The 20,151-nt window shown below is 40.9% G+C and overlaps 1 protein-coding gene across 3 annotated transcripts in view; it reads left to right on the forward strand.

Annotated features, from left to right (window-relative positions):
- The window catches only part of CTDSPL (CTD small phosphatase like), an 83,934-nt gene that overhangs the window by 58,651 nt on the left and 5,132 nt on the right, over positions 1-20,151 (forward strand). For 2 of the 3 annotated variants that reach the window (XM_059494064.1, XM_059494073.1), the window contains 4 exons: positions 3,464-3,565; positions 8,412-8,468; positions 16,690-16,782; positions 18,389-18,574. In XM_059494064.1, coding sequence (XP_059350047.1) covers positions 3,464-3,565; positions 8,412-8,468; positions 16,690-16,782; positions 18,389-18,574 — 438 coding nt within the window. Of the gene's footprint in view, positions 1-357; positions 412-3,463; positions 3,566-8,411; positions 8,469-16,689; positions 16,783-18,388; positions 18,575-20,151 lie in introns of all 3 variants that reach the window. The other variant, XM_059494056.1, reaches the window with a different exon arrangement.

Here is a 20,151-nt window from a genome sequence, read left to right on the forward strand (position 1 = left end):
GAGGAGCTGGCATCTTCTGGCAGCTGTGTTTTAAGTAGGAATAATTTATCTTCTTTCTGCACAGAGCTGCTGGGAGAAGCTGCTAGCCTGCAAGTGCAGCCCAGAGTGTGAGCAGAGGACACAAACAGTAAATTAACGTGTAATGTGCTGCACTTGAGCTTAACAACACTGCCAGGACAGAGAGAGAGACTAAAAAAGGCTTATTAATTCTGATACCTGTGGGAAATACAGGCCTGCAGGGAGGAGAGCTGATGGTTGTGAATTTCTGTAAGATTTGTGTTGACCAGCTGTTGATGCTTCAACCAAAAGTCCTGTTCTCTTGCCGCCACCATCCCCTTTTTTTTGTTTTTTTCTTAGGGAATTTACTATTTCCACGGGACTGAAGCAGTGCAGCAGTCGTTCCACTACAAGGTCTGTTGAGCTGATCAGCCCTGAGACCTGGCTGGAATGCATAAATCCCAAACAGTGACTAGTTTAATTTGTGTACAGTTTGTGTCTTGTTGGAATTGAGCAAACCAGTGGGATAGCACGTGGCATTTTTCTGCTGAGTTCTTTGTGCAGCCTTTGGGGGAGTGTTGCATAGTAAATATGAGTTGCTGTTAGCCACAATGAAATATTCTTAATCATCTCAGATGTCTTTAAAGTGATGTGTGTAAAAAAATAAAAGACTTTGTCAAACTTCCATAACTATTCACCGTTAACTGTGATGGAAATTGGTATTTAGAGCTCTTCTTGGGTATGTCTCCATTAGAGAGAAAATTAAAACACAGTGTTGAGTAACGCTTGTTTCTGACTAAAAGCTTTGCTGCCCTTGACAGGTGGAAATTGCTTTAGATCAGAAAGCTTGAACAGCAAAACAAATGGGCTGATACTTTGCATACAAATCCTTTCAAGTTCCTAAAAGCCTCAAAAATGCCACCTTTGCTCCCAAGTCCTTCACCAGCTATTTAGCAGCCTCACAACTTGCAGTGGCTTCAGCTTCGGAATAATTTCCTTATCCCTGTTATCAAGAGGGTGAATGTTTGCACAGTTGAGGACAACAGAATTGCAATTTGTGAAATGGAAAATTCATTTATTCTGATCTTCAAAAGCGTGAATTTAAGGAAGCAAGATCAGAATGAACTCAAGATGCCAAAGCTTGTGTGAGAGCTGGTTGTGCCCTTGTTAGATGCAGTTGGGTCAGAAACTGCACATGATCCCCTAAAGCAGTGCTGAGGAGGGAGAGGAGCTCCAGCAGTGACCAGAATCTCTGTGTGGGTACCACAGGGGAATTGTGCCTCTCCCAGCCACTGCTTTTGGATGAAAAAAAAAAACAGATGCAGGTCACCTCACTGTGCATTCAGGGAATTTGGGCTCTCAGAGATGAAAGTTCTTGCATTTTGTAGTCCTTGGTGTGTGTCCATCCTTTCCTTGATGACAAATGCAACAGTTTGCAGCTAAAAAAATAAAGATACCTATGGTAAGACAGTGCTCATATTTTTCATATATGCATTTTTACACTGAAGAATATACAGTTCCATATATTTTCCATAGATACAGATATTTTCATTTTGATAAGGAATTCACATAGCAGAAGGAATTTCTGGCTTTGAACTGCCTGTGCAGATTAATGTAGTCAGAAATTCAAAGGAGATAAAAGTTTTGAGTACAACAATAAACTGAGCTTTTTTTTTTTTTTTGGAGAAGTATGTTTAAGGTTTCTTGGGATGTTCCTGCCTTTTTTTCATCTTTAAAGACAAGAAGTACTGGAACATGGCTTCTGAAGATTACTGGTTTTAAATGGGTCAAATTTTTCTTTCAATAAGCTTTTACTTTATTTAGGTTGCAAGTTTGGATCTTTCTTAATATGAAAACTGAGGTGGGGTGCTAAATACCTTTTAGGCTTTGAATAGGAGGAAAAACCTAAAATTCTTTAGGTTTGGTCCTAGCTGCCAACAAGCAGAGGTGGAACTGAAGCAGCTGTGGGGCTGTCCATAACCTAGCCAGGGTGTTGTATAAATCCCAGTCTGCTTGGGTGGCTCTGGAGCCTTTGCAGTAATTAGGCAGGAGCTGTTTTAATTGGAAAGTCCTTGTCAGATGTGTGCTGAGAGGAAATGCCCTGAGAAAAGTGGTTTTAGGCAGGGTATCTTCCAGTTTGGTGGCTGAGGGAACTGTTGTCAGTGTTAATTGTAAGGAACTTAATCAATTTCAGTGAATGCTCCTAAAAATGCCCCAAGAACTCCTGCTTTAGCTACAAGCACTTAATTTAAGTCCAGAATCTGATTTGTTAGGTGCTTCATTTAAGAGTTCATTAGGCATCATTAGCCAGTATCTATCAAGGTGACATTTGAATTCAGCCGGTGGTTGATGATCTGTCCTGGCCGCTGGAGGTGGCCCTGCCTCACCTGTGTCACCCCTGCCTGCACAGGGGTGGCCTCAGATCTCTGCCAGCCCCTCTGCAAAGAGCAAACCCATAAATAAATATAAATGATAAATGATGAATCCTTACCAGAGCAACAGTGAACAGATAAAGAAATAGGAAAAGAATGGAGTTAGAGTTGTGTATCCAAGTCTAAATTAATTTAATTTCCTCTCTGTCTTAAGCTTCTCCCTACTGATGCTTTTCTATAAAGCTAATCCTTTTCTTTCATCAAAAAAACCCCAAGTGGCAGCAGTGTTTCAGCTCCAAATGGAAGCATTCTCTCCCATTTCTGTGATTTCAGAAAGTAACATATTTCTATTGCAAACTGGGGTGTTGAAGTGGGAAATGATCCAAAGAATATGAGAATGTCTGCATTGCTTTCAGAAAAATTGTCAAAATTCGTGGGATTGGTTCCATTTTTAGTAAGGTGTGCTGTACAGGAGCCCAGTTCAGGTTCTTCACTGCAATTTTAATACCTTGACTGGGAGCATAATTCACATGGAAGGTGATCTCCACCCTCCTAAGTGGTAAAAACAAGAGTGAGGACATGTCCTGGAAGATAAAATTAGTAATGCTGTCTTCCATCAGGATGGATTCCTCAGTTTCAGCATTTTTCATGGCAAACAGAAATAATGATTTGTGTAAGTGTCCATCAGCCTGATATGGCTGCAAATGGATTGACTGGAAATAGGGTAACAACAGCAACCAAACCAGGCATTGGGAAAAGAGCCCCTGGAAAAAGATGTTGTATCAAATATCCTGGTTTTATGATTATTTTTCTTTGGATAGTGGTGGTGTTTTACCATTTTCATTTCCAGTGCTTTGGAGGTCATTCTAAACAAGGCTCTAATTTAAAAAAGAAAAGTCTGTATGGGTATTGCAATTGCATGAGCCATTAATACCCATACATAAACTTGGGATGAGCCCAGAAAATCATTTGATTTCAAGTCATGTATTCCAGCTGCCAGTAATTACTGGAATAGTAATATTGACAAAAGGGTGCCCCTTCCATAGAGGTTTTACTTTTTTTTTGTTGTCTTCCTCTTTTCTTTTTATTTATAGCCACCAGCTAAATACCTCCTGCCAGAACTGACAGCATCAGACTATGGGAAGAAGTGTGTGGTCATTGATTTAGATGAAACTTTAGTGCACAGTTCATTTAAGGTAAGTAAATTCAAAAGGGATCTCTTGCAGCTTGGATCTGTCAGTGAATGCTGCAGGAACTGTTAAGCCTCTTAATACTTGAACTCCTCTTACATCCTCTGCCTGGGAGTCCTCATTGCCTCTCCTGTGATTATTCATCCTAATTTAGCTCTCAGGGGAGTAACAACAGGGATTGCTTCTTAAATTTGATTTTATTTTATTGAGAAAATCACACTGACTGCAACAAGGCCTGGAATAGGTATTGACTGCAGGGCTTTGTGTATTCCACCAAAGACCTGAGTTTTCAACAGGTGCAAAATTTGTTGCTTTGAAAATAGCAACAGATGCTTTGAAGTTTTTTGTTTTTGCAGTTCAAATGATGCCATAGTTAGTGTAGGAGAATGGAGAATCAGCACAGCTTTGTGCTGGGTTAGATGTACCTTAAACAAGGAGATTTTGGGCACCAGTGGTGGCTCTTCTCTCTTGCTGGAGGATGTTGTTTTCCTGATCCCAGCAATTGGTTTTAGGTATTTAGTTTTCAGAGCAGGAAAACAAATACCATTTAGCTGTTGGTGGTGAGTCAGTCATCTTCAAGAAGCAGCTTCTGTAACCCTCCAGAGTTCAGCATGTGCTGAACAAATGTTTCTTCAAAATACTGTATGTTATGTATTTTTTCTGTTGTTTAAGTAGGGCTGAAATTAGGAGACTTCAGAAATACAAAGTCTAAATTGGCTTGGGGTACTGATAGCATTTCTGGTTAGTACAGCTAGTACTGATAAAGCATCTGCTGGTTTTATACATTGATTGGGGAATTTATAAGAATTAATAATGTTATTTTACCACTCCCAAACCAGATTAACCACCCTTACAGTCTTCCAGCTGCTTGCACTCCATTTTTCACTGGAAACATCAGCTCCACTTTTTAATCCTTCACTTGTTGGTTGCCAGTATTTAAAATGCAAACTTGTAATTCATGTTGTGGTTAGGATTTGGCAGCAGCCTCTCTTTATTGACTTAAAGAAAACCTTATATGGAAATATTGGAACAAATATTCTTGTGCCTCAGTCTGAAATGAAGATTTCTTTTTTCTCTTTGTTGTGCCTGATGGTACAGAATAATTTCTGGTGTACAGGAAACTCCAAGCCTCAGTGCCATATTTGTCTTCTGTAGCCAGACTGAGTTTGCTCTGGAGAGCTTTTCAGGGAGATAAAATCCACAGCTGGATTGGGCAGGGAGGAGCCATGCCTTCCTATTTAAGCAAGAATCAAAAACAAGAAGAGAAAGCTGAATGTAAAAGTCTAATTGTGTATAATAAAGCTGAAGCATTAGGCTTATTGTTACCTGAAAGGTAAAAATACAGTTTTGCTTTCTGAGTGCTGTGGGTAATTTTGTACTGTGATTTTTTTTCTGGTTTTGAAACAAAATGAGATTCAGTTTAAGTGGTTATTAGTTATTTTTTTTAACCATTTTAAAGAAATGTATGTTTAATGGTTGACACAGTTGCAAATCTCTCTTGTAGGACTGAGATTTGCAGAGTGTTTCTTAGAGGACTCCTTTTAATCCTCCCACATTCAAATGATATTTAATGGGTATTTAAATGATGTTGAGTAGATATTTAAGAAAAACCAAAAGCTTTTTCTGCTTGATGCTGAGCACTGAATAATGTTTTGTGTGAGGGAAAAAAAAACTGGTCCTTTTTTTGTGTGAGGTCAGTAGAGTTGGGCAGATGCTGGATTTTCTGCAGAATTGGAATTTTAGGGTGACAATGGTGTTATTTCAATATGAAATCCTGTGATTGGGGGTGTGTAAGAGCAAAGCAAGTGCTGGAGGAAATTAATTTCGTTGTTCAGTGGTTGGCACTGTCCAGTGGTGCTGTCTGGGTTTTGTTTCAAGTTCTTCAGCTGAATTAAGACCATTAATTGTCATCAAAAATAATGATACATTCCAGCAGAGAAAGGGTTTGAACACCTGGGTGCACCCTGCTCTGCCCGGATAGTCAAAATTACTTTTGTAGCTTTTTATTTTGTAGGAGTTTGGGGGTATTTTGGGGGTTTTCCTTCCATTAAAACGTATCTGCTCTAACCAGGTAGCTCCCCACTTAAAAGGTGGAAAAGCATACATAAATTTGAGAGTTTTAGTACAAAAGGCTTTATTTAAAGCATCTGATAACTTTAGAATTTGTAATTCTGTTATGAAATAGGCTTCATATTTTAAATGCAGATTACATGTTTTTTTTGACACAACCAGAGAGGCAGAATATTTAAAGTGCTCTTTATGAAAGCAGCAACATCTGAGGGAGGGTAATTCTCATCTTTTTATGCCCCTGCATATTTGTGAAGCTTTAAGGAGGTACTGGTCTTTCATGTTAGGTGCATATTAAAGGAATAAAGTTTGGGGTTCTTTGGCAAGAGTAAAAAAGGAATAGATAGACAGGGTAGTTATCATTCCCATCATAAAACAATAATAGAAGCAAAAAACAATAAATTATTCAATCAAGGAGATGTAAACACAGTTTTGTATAAAATGTATTAAACCACATGCAAGCCTGGAATGCAGTCCTATTCAAAACTGGCAGTGAAACACCTTTAGAACATTTAAAATGTTGAAAGTTTGGGGCTTTTTTAATACAAAAGTTCTAACTGAGCTGAAGATTTTCAGTGGAATTCCATTCCCTTCTTCCAGGCTCTGTCTCTGTGCTTCCCACTGGAAGCAGGGACGTGCTTCGTGTGCCCAACAACCTTTGCCCAGCAAATTGCTGCAGACTTTTCTCCTCTTTTCCCTCCCTGAGGAGCACAGGAATCCAGGCTGTGCTCCTTTCCTTATCACCAGTGACAACAAGAAGCAACAAAATACCTGAAATATAAGTGGGGGAAGCAAATTGGGAGTAGTTTGGTGACGAAGTCTGAGGCTGAGAAAAACCAAAGTTGCTCACACTGAATGTGGTTTGATGTTGCTCCTGTTAGGTTAAATTCTGTAAAAGCTGGAGTTTTAACAGTGGATTTCAAAACCTCTGCAGCTTGCAGTGACCTATTCTTTTTCGGCTGCTGCTGCTGCAGAGTGTTTCTTGCTGAAGGGAGTCATGCATATATAAATCCTTCAAGTGTGAGCAAGCCTCTTCAAAGTCTGCAGGGAGCTGGCACCCACTGGAAAACTGGTGGCTGAGCCTTCTTGACAATTCATTTGAGGTTGTTTTTTTTTAAGGTGAAGCAGCAGAACTTTTGTGTGGCTGTTCTGTGGCTGTTGGAGCTGCACAGTATCTTCTCTATCTGAGGGGCTTCATGCAGGGAGCAGAGGGGAGCCTCCCTTCTGTCTTTTTCCACAGCAGAAAGGGGAAATTGCTCAGTGTTAGATAAGAAAAATACAGATTGATCTGTGTGTATTTGAGGAGTTACTCAGATCATATCAGCACAGGGGGCAGCATGAGGTCTGTTGCCAATCCTGGCTGGTCAGGATGAGAGGATTTCATGTAGCCTCTCCTGTGCCCTCAGAGCAGCACTCGCAGCTGTCAGATCAAACCACCTTCTTTATTTCTTTTCTCCTGAGAAAGGGTGTTTCCCTCCACAGAAATTCTTTGTGGTCACCTTGCTCTCCTGGCAGGGAGGCTGTCTGACAGGGGAATTACAATCTGGTTTATCCAGGGAGTGGGATCAAAGTGCTGCTGGCAGGTTCATACTGCAGGATCCTCTTTTCCCACCATTTTTTCACAGAGCACCTGTTCAGACTCCCCAGTTTGTGATCTGCTTCTCAAGTCACTTGACCTCAGCTGCTTCTCTGCTTTCTTGGCACACCTTTGCCCCCTTGAATGAGTTTAAAGTCTGTTTCCAGTCCCACAGATACTCCAGGGACACCTTTTTGGTGGTTCCTGAGATCAGCCTGCTGGTGCAGAAGAGAGCTGGGACCATCTGTACAAATCCCCCAGAGCTGAGTGAAGATGTTCCCCAGCCTGGGCAGTATCCATGCAAGATACTGGCTGTTAATCACTCATGTTAAAACTGTCTTTGGCAGCTCTGTCTCAGCCATTTCCAGGCTGCAGGTGATGGAATGAGCTCCAGGCATGTTTACATGACTGCTTTTTTAGCATGGACACAGTGCATGAGCTGTACCTAAGTGTGGTGTCCACTTGAACCAGCAAACATTGGCAGCAGCCTCTTCCCAACTGCCCCTGCTGTGTAGCCAAGATTAGATTATGAACTCCTGAACTCTCTACAAGGCCACTTTGCTGCTTTCCAAGGCAATTTTCCTTGACCAGCAGTTTTTCACAGTCAGTCTTCAGAATTAAGTTGTGTTCGACAGGCTGGAAAAACAGATTCAAGGACTTGGGCAGAGTGTGCCTGCTCTTCCTTTTGGAATTAAAATGCAATTTTACATGATTAGGTTGATTGAATTGGCATGTTTACAGTCCTTTAGTCTTGCTGCAGCTGCTGATTCAAATATGATCACTAGGTATTACTTTTACCACACTCTTTAATTTAGTCACGAGTTGATACCCTCGAGTAGAATGTGTGCAGCACACAGTTGATATTCTTGATGGTCATTTATCCATAAAGACTGGATGGAAGAGTTTATCCAAAGAGATGTTTTCCTGATGAACACACTCAGTGGTAGTGGGGGTTATTCAAGCAGTGAAGCATGCTGGATTTTATGAGGCTTAAAAATAGGAGAGAAAAGGGAAGTGCAGCATCTGAAATTACAACTGGGAACTTCTGGCTCGTGTAGGAGCACACACAGAGTGGATATGTGTGGTCAACAATGATTATTAACTTGTTCCTCAGAAGTTGGTACTCTTCCCTTTCATGCCCCTGAAATTTTCCCTCTCACCATTTGATTTTTAAAGTTTTGCTGATTATTTCCTTGTCATTCTTTCCAGCCAATTAGCAATGCTGATTTCATCGTTCCTGTTGAAATTGATGGAACCATACATCAGGTAAGTGCTGGTTTTTTCTTCAGCATTGTGTCCTGAGTCCCAGAATGTTCTCTTCCTCCATTTGCTGCTTTATATCCAATAATTTCTCTTGCAAAGCTGTTTATTCTGGAATGCAGACAGGCATCCCTGTGTGCTCAGGTGGAGTCTCTCTCTCAGGACTTCAATACTCAATTCTTTGTCAATTTTAAAACGTTTTCCAGCAGGAAGTGATGTAAGGATGGGGTTTCAAACATTGCTGAGCCTAGAAAAAGCTGCTTGAACACTGCATTTTTCATTCCTTCCAACATAAATAGGACATAGGTTGGCTTTAATATATGTTGGTAGCTCATATGCTAAAGGGTATTTATATTTTAGAAAAATATAAAAGAAGAACAGGCATTTATTCAGTTTTTATGGCAGTCTGTGTTCAATTTCTGTCCCCTTTTATTCCTGTAAGTAATTCAAGTTCCTCTGATAGGAGTCATTATATACTTCAGCATATTTGAAAGGTCTGGACAAAATCATGAGGAGACTGATTTCTGTGTCTTACTCTTTAAGAACTTCACTTAAGGCTGTGAGAAATGGTTTTGAGTAAATGCAAAACACCCATAATTTGAAAATCAGTCCCTTCCATGTGTCTTGGATTGGTGTCTTTAATCAGTGATCATTTCTGAAGGGCTGAATCAAATAAATTACAGTGCTGTTACTTTCCCTCTTCAGGCAGACACTGAGGTTCTTGCTGGAGATTAATTGAACAGGTTAATGTCAAGTTGAGCCTTTCTGATCCATGAACTCTGTAAATTGTTTGAAACATCTTCTGTTGGGTGTTACAGTTAGCAAACCTTCTGTTTGATTTAACAGAAATTTTAAGTACTTTAAAATCTGAAATGTTGTTTACATATTATCTTTATGGATTATCTCTACTTGGACAAAGAGGTTTGTGTATTTTAAAAGGTTTTATATTTTATTTGTATATTATTTCTTGGTGGGTCATAAAGATAGTTCATAATTTTGGCTGGTTTCCTGTGATGGAAGCTCTCCATGTGTTTGTCACTCTTAAAATGATTACTGAATATCAGTCAGTGGACTGAAATGTGCTTTAAATTAATAGTTATTTTGACAGTTCTTACACTGTGCCTGTTTTATGTAGAAAAAAAATATTTGTGGTACTTCCACCTGCAATGTTCACCAGAGCTGATGCTTACAACATTTAAGTGATGTTTTGGAGATTTGTGATTTTTAATCCTGATTTGATGTGGGCTTTATCTGTGTTTGGTGCTGTGGAACAGACAAATTCTCTCTCCTAAAACTTCACAGAATGCTTTAAAAAGTGAATTTCTGCGTGGCTTAGAGTTGTGATCACTTGGCTTGTCAGGATGACATATTCACATTGGAAACAAATCACAATAAAAGGTTTGGGTTTTATAGTCAAACATTTCAAAACCTGGTTGCTTTTCCATTCCCTGCTGCAAACTCTGAGATTCTTCACCAAAACTGATGCAGTTTGGCACTTGGAGATGACTCCATGTGGAGAAAAGAGAAAATAGCAACAAAAAAAAACCCTGAAAACAAACAAAAACTCACAGCTGGGTCCAAAGGGAGTGGATTTGTGCATCTCCTCCTCTGACAGAGGAGAACAGGTGAAATTGGTCTCTGTGCTTTGCTGGAAAGTCCCTGCATGATTTTCAGGGAAATTGCTTCACTCTTTGAATTTCAAGTTCTTAACCTCTAAAATGGGTAAATACCTCAGGCCCATTTGGATGGTAAAAATGAAGGTAATTGTAAGGAATTTGTTATTCTTGAAGTAAAGGTAATTTGTGTGGCACACAGGATATGGCAAAGCCTGGGTGTGTAATGCCTCTTGTGGTATTGCTGACATTCAGGAATCTTTTCTTTTTTGTTTTGCACTGTGATAAAGGGCAAAACTGGATATTCTGGCTGAGTGTGATGTGCATTAACACAGCCTGTAGAGCTCTGACAACCTGTTCCCACTTCAAACCTGTAATTCTGTAGTCACTTAGAGCCTAAATGAACTGATCTGAGCAATTTCTGTCATTTATCAGGATTTGTCATCTGTGTAATGTGTGTCCATTTTCTTAAGCAGTTTATAAACTCCAGGATTAATCACTGACATTGAGAAATGTTTCCACCTGTGCAAAATATCCCAGGAGATGGGAAATATTGTGGAACCACACTGTCCATAGTGCATATCTCTGTTTTTCCAGTGAGCTTGGTACCTTACCAGGAGGAGGTTGACAGATTTTTATTGTCCTTGACCTCTTCCTTAGGCAGAACCCCAGTGGAAAAGAAGTTTCCTTGCTGAGAGACACCATTTCAGAGTTACCCATTCATATAGAAACTTGGAATTATATGAGATTGTTCAGCTCTCATATACCAAAAAATACAAGTTGTGGCAAATGGAATTGCTGTACTCCTGAAAGAGTTTTGAGATTGACTTATCTAGCAAGGTTTTTCATGGTAAATGCTGGTTGGGTTTGGGTTTTTTGGTTTTTTTGCAGTTCAACAGAGGTCTTAAAAAATAATGTCTTTAGTTTGGGGAGTTTGCTTTCCCTTATATAATTTATAATCCAAAGGTCAGAAACACTCTTGGGGTTTTTTTTATAGGGAGGACAATTCATCATCCTAAAGGGTGCTTGGGTAAATGAGCTTCCCTAGATTAAAAACCAGCTTTTCTTAACATCCCTTCTCCCTTTCCCATCTTTCTTACTCCTGCCTAAATTGCCTCATCTTTTGAAAGGATTTGTCATTTTATTTTAAGACGGAAATAAATCAAGTGTGAAGGAACCTTCCTTTCTTTCTGTGGGTCTCTGGATGCCTGCAGAGCTGCCCATCCTGGGGCAGCTGAAATTCCAGGGATGGATCCCACATTTTCACAGAATGGCCAGGTTGGAAGAGACCTTCAAGATCATCGAGTCCAACCCAGCCCCAACCCCTCAACCAAACCCTGGCACCCAGTGCCACATCCAGGCTTTGTTAAACACACCCAGGGATGGGGACTGCACCACCTCCCCGGGCAGCCATCCCAGAACTTTATCACTCTTTCTGTAAAAAACTTTTTCCTGATATCCAGCCTGTGGTGATTCCAGTTGTTGGTTTCTCTGGGTCTGGATTGAAGGCACTTGAGACAGTAATTCATGTTCAGACTCAGGTGTTTATTATTTCTTATCAGTAAAACAGTCTCACTGCTGGGAGTTCTGCAGCTTTTCATTAGAAGGCACAAAATGGCCAACAATCTCTTGTTCCAAGGGCTTTTCAGACTAAACTATCCAATGAAGAACTGACACCTGGATTATTTTCCCTTTTACCCAATAACTGATCCCACAGAGCTGCAATGGGGACTTTTCTGCCCAATTACAAAATGCCACCCAAACCCCTGGAGAAGGAGGAAGGAGAAGCATGAAGAAGGAACCCAGGATGACACCCTGTGCCCTCCATCTTGCTGCCATCCACAACACACTAAAAATCCCAAACCCTCAATTTCTCTCCAAGTGACACACCTACACTGCTCTCTATGATCTGTTTCACACTTTTGTGGATTCTGGTCTATCTTGGAGTCTGGGAAACTTTCTCCATGGAGGAGGGTCAGAGTCAGTGCTGCCCTGGGGGTCAGGGCAGCCCAGAGCAGACACAGAAATATTCCCAGTGCCCTGGTTTGCACACCAACTTAAACTTCCCTTGGTGCAGCTCGAGGCTGTGTGCTCTGGCTGTGTCAGTGCTGCTGCAGACAGAGCCCAGCCCCAGCTGAGCACAGGCACCTTTCAGGAGCTGCACAGAGTGATGGGGGCAGCCCTGAGTCTCCTTTTCTCCAGGCTGAGCACCCCCAGCTCCCTCAGGGGCTCCTCACAGGGTTTGTGTTCCCAGCCCCTCTCCAGCCTCGCTGTCCCCTCTGGATGTGCTCAGTGTCCCCAGGTCCTTCCCAAGCTGAGGGGCCAGAGCTGGGCACAGCACTCGAGGTGTGACCCCAGCAGTGCCCAGGGCAGGGGCACAATGAGCTCCCTGCTCCTGCTGGCCACTCCATCCCTGACCCAGGCCAGGAGCCATTGGCCTGCTTGGCCACCAGGGCACTCTGCTTTGGGCTGGGAGTGGTGGCCCTGGTACACAGGGGGGGTTCTGGTTCAAGCTGCCCCTTCTGGCCACTCCTCTCATTCCACTCTGGTTCTCTGGGTGCAAGGAGATCAGAGCTGGACCTTCTCTCCCAAATGACAAGTGGGGAGTCCAGTGGAATGTGTTGGAGCTGTGAGGAGGCTCATTGGGGATGGAAGTGGTGGCTGGAGATGTTCCCCCTGTTGGGCACCTTGATTTAACTCTGCAGGACACCTCCTCTCCTTTGGACCCACTGAGCAAGAGCAGAGTGACCACAGCCCCCAGAGCAGAACTGCATCAAACACAGCTTTAATCCCCGAAGGGTGAATGAAGGCTTTTAGGCAATGCTTGTCCTTCATCTGTCATCCAGATTGAATTCCAGTGCCTTTGTGCCTTGCTTTTGGTGTCCAGGAGTAAAGAGAGCTAGCCAGGAAGAGTTTGATTTGGTGTTATTTTGAATTTTATTTTTAAATACAATTTGTTTATTGAGTAAAACTAATTTTTAAGTATTTCTTTGGGGTGAGGGGGGAGTTAATTCAATTAATTGCTTATTTTTAATTGTTGAAAGCTGAGGGAACATTTGGCATGTATACTTTGAATATAATATGCAAAATTTTTTTTCTTTTTTTTTGATGATGGGTGGAAAGTCTGTTTGAATAATAATTTTCCTTCCTGTAAAGCACAGAATTCATGGATTTTCTTGCAGAAGGCTGTGGCCTGGTTCAAGTAATCCAGGATAGGCTGTATCCATTCTAACTGGCCTATTCTTGGTTACTTGCACTGGGACAGGGCCACAAGTGTGTGACCCAGGACCACGAGGGACACGTGGGATTTTCTGCTCGCTGCTCAGAAGAGACTTGAAACAGGAGATTACAGCAGTTGGAGTTGTCATGGGCAGGATTTTTGGTCATTACTTGCAGATTTCCTCACTGTAAAGGTGGTTTTGAAAGGCTGTTCTATGTGTCCTGTTGAATTGGTTGAAAATGAGCTGGGTTTGTCATTGGATTTCACAAATACTGAGTTCTCTGTAGGCTGAGGCTGCTTTGAGGTATAGAAAATTCATGTGGAAATATGAAATGTTTGAAAACAATTAAAGATAATTGCTTGTGTTCTGCCATTAGTAAAAATCCTGTGGAAACATGCCTAGTGCCTGATTTGTGCTTAAAATGTTGAGTAGGGTTCATTTTAAATAATAAAAAAAATACTGTGTTCCTCTAAATTCTTGCTGTGATAAGGAAAAAAAATTAGTGAGCATACCAAAAAAAAAAAAAAAAAAAAAAAAAGATGGATTTAATTTTTTTTTAATGCCCTGAAGACAGTATATAAATCTCAGAAAAATGCCAGGAGCCAGTTAGTCTAGAGATTTCAAAAGCCATCAGGCAATGGAGGAAAAAGCCAAGCCACAAATAACCATGCAGCATTGAGATTCAAGTCCAGCCACTAACAAAGTAAAGGGGAAAAAATTCCAAATGAGAAGGAAGAGGAGAAAAGAGCTGCTCTGTCAGCTGAAGAAAGCTTTCTATGTGGAGTAAACCAAAGAGATTTTGTAGCCCAGGATACCAGCACATTTTGGAGTTGCTTCCAGGCTCTAAGCAGGACTTCTCAAAGAAAACTTCAACTCTGGAGAATAACTATCCAGAGTATTAAGATATGTTGTTCTGCCAAAAAAAAAAAAAAAAAAAAAAGGAAGAAAAAAAAAGTCAAGGAATTGGGGCTTTGTACAGAGGGAAATAATTAAGGGAGAAATTTGGTGAGACTTCATCTTAAGAGGTGACATTTATTATTAATTAGGCATTAACATGAGAAGCAAATCTGTTGGCCAGGTCCCAGCAGGGAAAGATTTAAGGCAAAGCAGCAGGAGAAACTCAAGCAGAGGAGGCTGTGAGTGCTCTGTGGTGGATCAGGAGCCCCAAACTGCAGAGGGGAGACTAACTAAAAATGCTGTGTATTCACAGCTAACCCTGAATAAGGGGCAGGATTAGGAGCCCTAAAAACAGCCAGGGAGTGTTTCTTGCCAAGGCTGCCAGTGCAGCTCAGGGCTCTGGGCTTGATTTACTGAGTGCTCCTGATGGAGGAGGTGGCTTGTGTTGCAAGCAGCAAAGTTCAGATCCTTGGCAGGGAGTTTGTAATTACATTCCAAGTGGAAATACTTCACTGACAGGGGCAGAGATAGGGATGGAGAGCAAAGAGGAGACTTCTTCTGCTGAGGCTGGAAGCACTGGGCTTTAAAAGGGACATTAATATTAAATTCCAGCACTTACTCTCCAAGACTGATGTTAAGACTCTGGGGTGCCCCTCAAAAATAAGTGTAGGAATAAAATTAAGGCTAAAGAATCAAGAACTTAATTATGAACTTGGATCCTGCTGTCTTTCCTCTCACATCTGGGAAGTTGGAAACTCTCTGGATACCCAAAAGCAGAGGGACTGCAGCTGTAAAGGTGGAATCTGGAGAGGAAATACTACAGCACAACTTTGTGTAGAAAGAATTAAATGAAAAATTAATTGCCTTGTTATAGGAGAGGAAATTACTTGGTTTATGCCTGGTGAAATACAGGAAACATTGCTGTAATTATCTGGAAAGAGTGGTGGTGAAGTACATCTGTTAACTGTCTTTAATCCATAAAATGTCACCATTATTTGATGTGTTAGATGCTGCTGTGGTTGTTTAAAAAAAATCTGGGTTATAAATTGTTATCTGTATCAAAGTTTGAATGTAATGTTTATGGGGTCAGAAATACTTTCGATAAATTTCACAGAAATAACTTAAAAGATATAAAGACTTCATGGTATGATCTGTATGCTGCATAAAGGGGAAAATTAACATTTCTGCTTTAGTCATTAAGATACAGCTCCTTATATGTGTTTTTAAAAAAACTTTACTTTCAATTTTAGGTTTTCAATTTCAATTACACAGTTCCTTTTATTCTGTTTTTGCTGAAGGCTTTAATTGTTACACTTCAGTTCAAGCTGCTGTTTCCATATTTTTCTCCTTCAGGCTTTTTCTCTGAGTACCTTGATTTTTATTTTTAACCTCTTATTAATAGGAATCTAGTAAAATACATACAATTAATCTAGTTTTACATATCAAAGAATGAAATTCCTGAAATAGCATCAGTCTTGCAATTCTTCCTGAATTCAGCTCTATGCCAGACTTCTCCACTTGAAATTTCCAGCATTAGGGATTATTTGCCAAACAAAAGAAGATAAAATGCTGCCAATATTTTCTCTCAAACTTTTAATCTAACTGCAAACAAGACAGATAAATATTTTTCAAACAGACTCCCCTCTTCAGCTTCCCAGTATATTGTGAGCTGTTTCCAAGCTTTCTGAGCAGCACTTTCCTTGTTCTGGTATCTTGTGTGAGCACAAAATCATCTTGTGGGCTCTGCAAGGAGAACCAGGGAGGTTTTAATAATCTGCTAATCAGGTTGTTGACAGCAGGCAGCCAAGGCAGTGCTAAAAGGCAGCAGAGCACTGCTGAAGAGGACAGAAATCCTGGGAATTTGCCTTCTTTTGGCAAGGTCCTCTTCAGAAGATGCTGTAGACTTTGTCAGATTTCAAACCCAGCACTTTCAGGCTTTCTCCATGGTGCTGGGAAGATTTTTGGTGAGAAAAGTTCCCTGTAGAGCTGGAGGGCTTGATCACTCTCCATAGTGAGCTGTGGTACTCAGCACCTGGAATTTCAGAAATGAGACAATCAGCCACAGAAGGAAAACAGGTCCCTGTTGAGCAATGCCTGCTGTCAGAGAGGTTTAATCAGATTTATTCCTTCTGTGGAGCTCCTCAGCTTCCCAGCACCAGAATGGGTTTGGTGGAAGGATCCAGATCCTCACTTCTTGAGAAGCCCTCCTGTCTCCCTTTGCCTTTAATAGGATTTTTGAGGAGCACCCTCCTGATGATGCTGTGTTTGCAGCTCCATAACCAGCAGGGGCCTGGCAGCCTGTGTGTGCCAATCTCTCGTTATTGCAGCTCTACTTTTATCTTGCATACTTTCCTTTTTCCCCAGCATTTCATTTGAACTGCTTCCCTGTTAACTTTTGTTTCAAGTGCTGGCATTGCAGGAGTGGTTTTGTTTTTTTGGTTTTTTTTTTTTCCTTTCCTTGAGCAACATCTGACCTAAATGCTGTTATCATTCCAGGTTTATGTGTTGAAACGACCACATGTGGACGAGTTTCTTCAGAGGATGGGAGAGCTCTTTGAATGTGTACTCTTCACAGCCAGTCTAGCCAAGGTTTGTTCCTCCTTTCATCTCTTTAACCCTGATGGTGCTGGTCAGTGGACTTTTGGTTGGGTTTTCTATGGATGATTATTTCCACAGTTGGTACTATCTTAATTTTTCCCCTTCTTTTCTGCTTCTTTGTCTGACAGTGTGTACTTTGTCTGCTAGTGTGTGGGTAAGTGTTTCCATGGTAACACCATCACATATGGGCTTGTCTCATAATGTAGCCTCCATGCATTGCTCATGATGCCAATATGAAAGGCTCCCAAGTTACCATGGTTATAGTGAGAAATTAGAACAAATAGAGTGCCAGTGAAGCAGCACATGAAAGCTGGGCATGAAATAAAGCACCGAATTAAACCCTGTCTACACCATCAACCAGTGACTCAGAAACTCACTGGAAATTGGGAACCAAGCTTCTTGCTCTCTTGAGGGGCAATTTCAACCTGGAGTTAAAGAAAGGAGACTTTTTTGCAAAGCTTGGAACATCCCCAGGAATATTTTGTGCCCTCTGGTCCTGCAGTAGCAGTAGTGGCTCGTAGGTAGTTTTTGTGGTAGATGTTACAGTAGTAGAGTGATCTGGAATTCTCCACCTCCTTCAGTGTATTGTATTTGTGGTGTGTTTGTAAAATGATTTGATTATTTCTAAGTAGTGCTGTGGCATGGCAAGCTTTTGCTCCAGCCTAGTGTAGAGATGGTGGCAGGGGCCAGGACCCTGATCTCCTGTAAAGCCTTTTTCCCTGCATTCTCTTTACCACATACTGTTCAGTCATGTTGAAAAAATCCTAAATACTGCCCCAATTTCATACTGAAATGATGTGCATTATTTCATAATCAAGAGATGATAGATTTCAACATCAGGTTTTTTTCTTGGTTTAAAATATAGGAAAATGGTAACTCCTGTTGTGCAATAATAAGATCTAACTACAGTTTTCAACTATGTGGTTATTCATGTTTGAGTTTATTTAGATACTTGTTCTTGGTCACTTTATATAAATGGTTGGATTCTAAGCTGTGCCTCACTTAAAATCCCATCTTATGTATAAAATGTTAATTTCCCTGATATTGTACATGAGTATTTGTATTAATAACATCTTTAGCTGATCCTTTTTGGCCTAATTATGCAATTTGGTAATCTTAAGAGTCCTGCTGACCCAGTTGCTCCAAGGGCATCATTTGGTAGAGCCATATCAGGCTCAGATTTGTTCACTGCATTTTATCTTCAGAGGCACATGGAAACAAATCAGCTGGGGAAAAACTTCCTGTTGATTTTCTACTAGCATTGGCTGGTTTTATGGTAATGGCAGGTGAGATCTCTGGATCCATCAACCTCTAGGAAACTCTCAGGTTAACACTAAGTTGGCCCTGAGAATAAAACTTAATTAATTAAATCACAGAAAACATTAAGTTAGGCTTTTCTAGAAAGAGAATTGTCCTACTTTTGCTTTATCTCTTTATTAATCACTTCAGGTTTGCAGGCAATTGAGTTAATTAACGAGGAGCAGGGACGAAAATGAAGAAAAGGGGCATTTTATCTGAAACTATTTTGTGTCCCTTCTCTGTGAATCAGCCTTTTCTGCATGTTGCTAACTTGATGTTTCTGACTTGTATTTTTAAGTATGCAGACCCAGTAGCTGACTTACTGGATCGCTGGGGTGTGTTCAGGGCAAGGCTCTTTAGAGAATCCTGTGTTTTCCACCGAGGCAATTACGTGAAGGATCTGAGTCGACTGGGCCGTGAGCTGAGTAAAGTTATTATAGTAGATAATTCTCCTGCATCTTACATCTTCCATCCTGAAAATGCAGTAAGTATTCAGAGTACTCCAGCCTAACTTCATCTCTCTGGCCCTCACCCAGGTTTTGTGATTGAGAAAATGGACTTTTCAGAGCACTGTGTCAGATGTGTGTTTTTTTAGGCTGCAGTGGGTTCTGGAGTTCACTGAAGGACATGGGCAAAGTGATCTTGACAGAATGTCACAGCCATGACTGCTCCTGTGCTCTGAGCTCTGGCTGCTGCCTTGAGCTCCAGCGCTTCTGAGAGATACACAGTGGTGTGGAACCTGAAAAACCAACCTAGCTCTAAGAAACAAAGCTGCCCTGCAGCACAGATTTTGTTCCTTGGAGTAGTGACTGCAGAAAGAGTGGTTTGCTTGTGTTGTATTTTCAGGCACCCTTGATGAAGGCAGGAATGATGAATCTGACTCCATGTTCTCAGAAGGCTAATTTATTACTTTATAATACTATATTATATTAAAGAATACTATACTAAACTATACTAAAGAATACAGGAAGGATACTTACAGAATGCTAAAAAGATAATAATGAAAACTCCTGACTCTCTCCAGAGCCTCAGCACAGTTTGGCTCTGATTGGCCAAAGAGTGAAAACAACTCACAGCAGAATCCAATGGAACAATCACCTGTGGGTAAACAATCTCCAAACACATTCCACATGAGCACAGCACAGGAGAAGCAAATGAGATAAGAATTGTTTTCCTTTATCTCTGAGGCTTCTCAGCTTCCTAGGAGAAAAAAATCCTGGGTGAAGGGTTTTTTTTCATTGTGTGAATAATATTTTATTAGGCAAGATAATTAATGATTTACTGGTTGCTACTGAGGTCTGCATTTGTGGGTAAGGGAAAGAAAAAAAAAATCAAGATCCAATTGTGTTGTTACACTTCTCTCTCAATTATTTTTGTCATAGCTCCATAATTAGAACTGTTAGTCAACAAGTTAATCAAGGTTTAGGAATAAGGATAAAGGGCAGGCAGCAGTTCTGTAGGGCAGAACAATGAGGAGCAATGTGCATTTTCACTGTGTGTTTGCATTGGCTCCAGGAGCTCTGATGGAGAGGTGTGGGGTGCTCCATCCATGCTGCAGCCAGCACAGCTGCTCACATCTGCTTCAGCTGCCAGGGGAGAAGCTGGAGCTCTCAGATCTGCTGACTTTTAGACAACGAGGCTGTGCACTGTTGGCTTTGATGTTTTTAGGCTGCCTTCTCTGTGAACTGTTAAAAATCAATGTAGGAAATCTTTTATTAAGAACGTTGCTTTGCACAGTCCTGCCTCTCCAGAAGCTTTTTTTTTTCTTTCTTTCTTTTTGTATCAAGAGCTATTTATCTTCCAGCAGTCAGCTTTCAAGTTCAGATCCTAATATTGTGATGCCCTAAGTGATGAGGTGAAAACATTTTTCTGGTTGGTGCCACACATGGTTTAAAGCTGCCATTTATAATAACCAGGACCTGCAGCTCTAATTTATGTTCATGGTTAAAATTAAAAACCTGATCCAAGATCATCATTTGGTATCTCAGAAATCAGTGCCAAGGAAATAATGAGCTGTAGAAATTTGGGAGATGAAATTGAGGGCCTTGTCAGAGCGGTTTA

Source organism: Ammospiza nelsoni, chromosome 1 (assembly GCF_027579445.1).
Source record: "Ammospiza nelsoni isolate bAmmNel1 chromosome 1, bAmmNel1.pri, whole genome shotgun sequence".
Taxonomy (NCBI): domain Eukaryota; kingdom Metazoa; phylum Chordata; class Aves; order Passeriformes; family Passerellidae; genus Ammospiza; species Ammospiza nelsoni.